The following is a 1,675-nucleotide window of genomic DNA, read 5'->3' on the forward strand; positions in this document are numbered from 1 at the left end:
GAGAAAGGAAAACAAAGCCACCCGGCCCTTCCCGTTGCTCATCCTCTCTCCGCGTTATAAATACCCGCTGTGTTCCCTTTCCGACTGACTGAGTCCCTCGCAGAGGAGGCAGCCTCGGGGGCCTGCGGAGTTTTCACATCCCTAGCAAAGCACTGAAGGACAGGAAAGGACAACGGGCGCCGGATGCGACTGTTCTGCGCCAGCGCCCTCCTTACTGCAATTACATTCCTGTTAGAAACCTCCACCTTATTTAAAGAGACACTGTCAACTGCCTCCGAGCTCCCTTTGGGAAAAGTCTTCCAAAGCCATTGGGATGTGTTCTTAACGATGGAGAGCACTGATAAAGCAGAGATGCTTCTCCTTGTTTGGGCTCTTGTATCTAATGAATTAAAATTACTACATTATTAATAAATATAAATAATTGAAGCTTACTTCAGTTAATCACTGTAGGCCCTTTTGACAAAATTATTGTCTGTTTCCAGGTGAGGGGAGTGAGGCAAGAGGAGCTGTGGGGTCTGACCAAGGTTGCTCAGTGAGTTTGTTGCAGGGCATAGCTCTTGTTCTGAGGTGTTAAAGAAAACTCTATAGCATGAACTGATATTTGATTGGCAGAAATAGGAGGAAATATTCCCCAGAGGCACCACAGTGTGCTGGAGTCCCTTTTCTGGGAAGTGCTCAAGCACATCCAGTGCAGGGTCCTAGATCTGAGGCTGAGTGAGTTCCTGGTCTTGGCTGGTCAAACAGGCTGTGCTTATCAGTATACCACCATGAAAGACCTCTCCGGGACTCGTAGAAGGGCTTTGCTGGGAAACTCCAGGCTCCCTTCAAGCACTGCAGATCATCAGGAACATCCTGAGTGTGTGTATGTCTGTTGGCTGTCACTAACGTCATTACACAAGTGCTTGCACTTAGTGTTCTCAGGCTTGCTTGGTTCTCCTCCCCAGTGGCCTTGGCTAGCTCAGATTTTCCTTGCATTTCCTCACCATTCTCAAGATTATTTCTGTGTTTCTTGGCAGGTGTACTGTCCTTCCAGGGTTGCTGCCATGGTACTGAAGGTCTTCTTTCCATCCTGCTGCTCCTCAGCAGACAGTGGCATTCTGATCGGCCGCTGGATCTCGGAGCAGAACTCTGCGGTCATCCTTGCTGTGGTACACTTCCCCTTCATTCCTGTCCAGGTGAAGCAATACCTTGGGGAAGTTCAGCGAGTGACCCAAGTCAGTGTTTCTGTGCTTGGGTCATGGAGCAACAGCAAACAGGAGAAAGAAGAGAGTCTGAGTGAGTTCTTGGAAGACCTCGGGACCATATTCTCCCATAAGCCATGGATTCAGATAAGCAAAGAGGGAGACAGCAAATTCTGGAGCTGTTCTACCCTGCAGAAACACTCTAACAACCCTAAGCAGGAAGAAATCATCCTGGTGTACTATGACCAGCGCAAAGTCATGCTCTCCCATCTCCACCCTGCTGTGGACACAGCTGAGCAGAGGGCAGAGGATGCCTCAAAGCTCTCTGCCATCTTCGACACAGTGGCGAGAAGTAAGGTGCTGTTCATGACAGACAGGTACGATGAAGGGCCAATCAAGCTGACCCACTGGCAGTCGGATGGGGTCGAGGCCAGTATCATCGTGGAGCTGATGAAGCAGGGCTCTGTGCCAGCCTGCATGCTCCTGACATTCCT

General features: G+C 49.9%; 1 protein-coding gene across 1 annotated transcript in view; it reads left to right on the forward strand.

Moving 5' to 3' along the window:
* Positions 1–1,043: 1,043 nt before the first annotated feature.
* PIGQ (phosphatidylinositol glycan anchor biosynthesis, class Q) overlaps positions 1,044–1,675 on the forward strand; it is a gene marked incomplete at its 3' end in the record, with an annotated part of 17,586 nt that continues 16,954 nt past the window's right edge. Inside the window, exon 1 of the mRNA XM_009083597.1 lies at positions 1,044–1,675. This exon is cut by the window's right edge and continues 20 nt beyond it. Coding sequence (XP_009081845.1) covers positions 1,044–1,675 — 632 coding nt within the window.

The sequence above is a fragment of the Acanthisitta chloris genome, unplaced genomic scaffold (assembly GCF_000695815.1).
Source record: "Acanthisitta chloris isolate BGI_N310 unplaced genomic scaffold, ASM69581v1 scaffold21161, whole genome shotgun sequence".
Classification (NCBI taxonomy): domain Eukaryota; kingdom Metazoa; phylum Chordata; class Aves; order Passeriformes; family Acanthisittidae; genus Acanthisitta; species Acanthisitta chloris.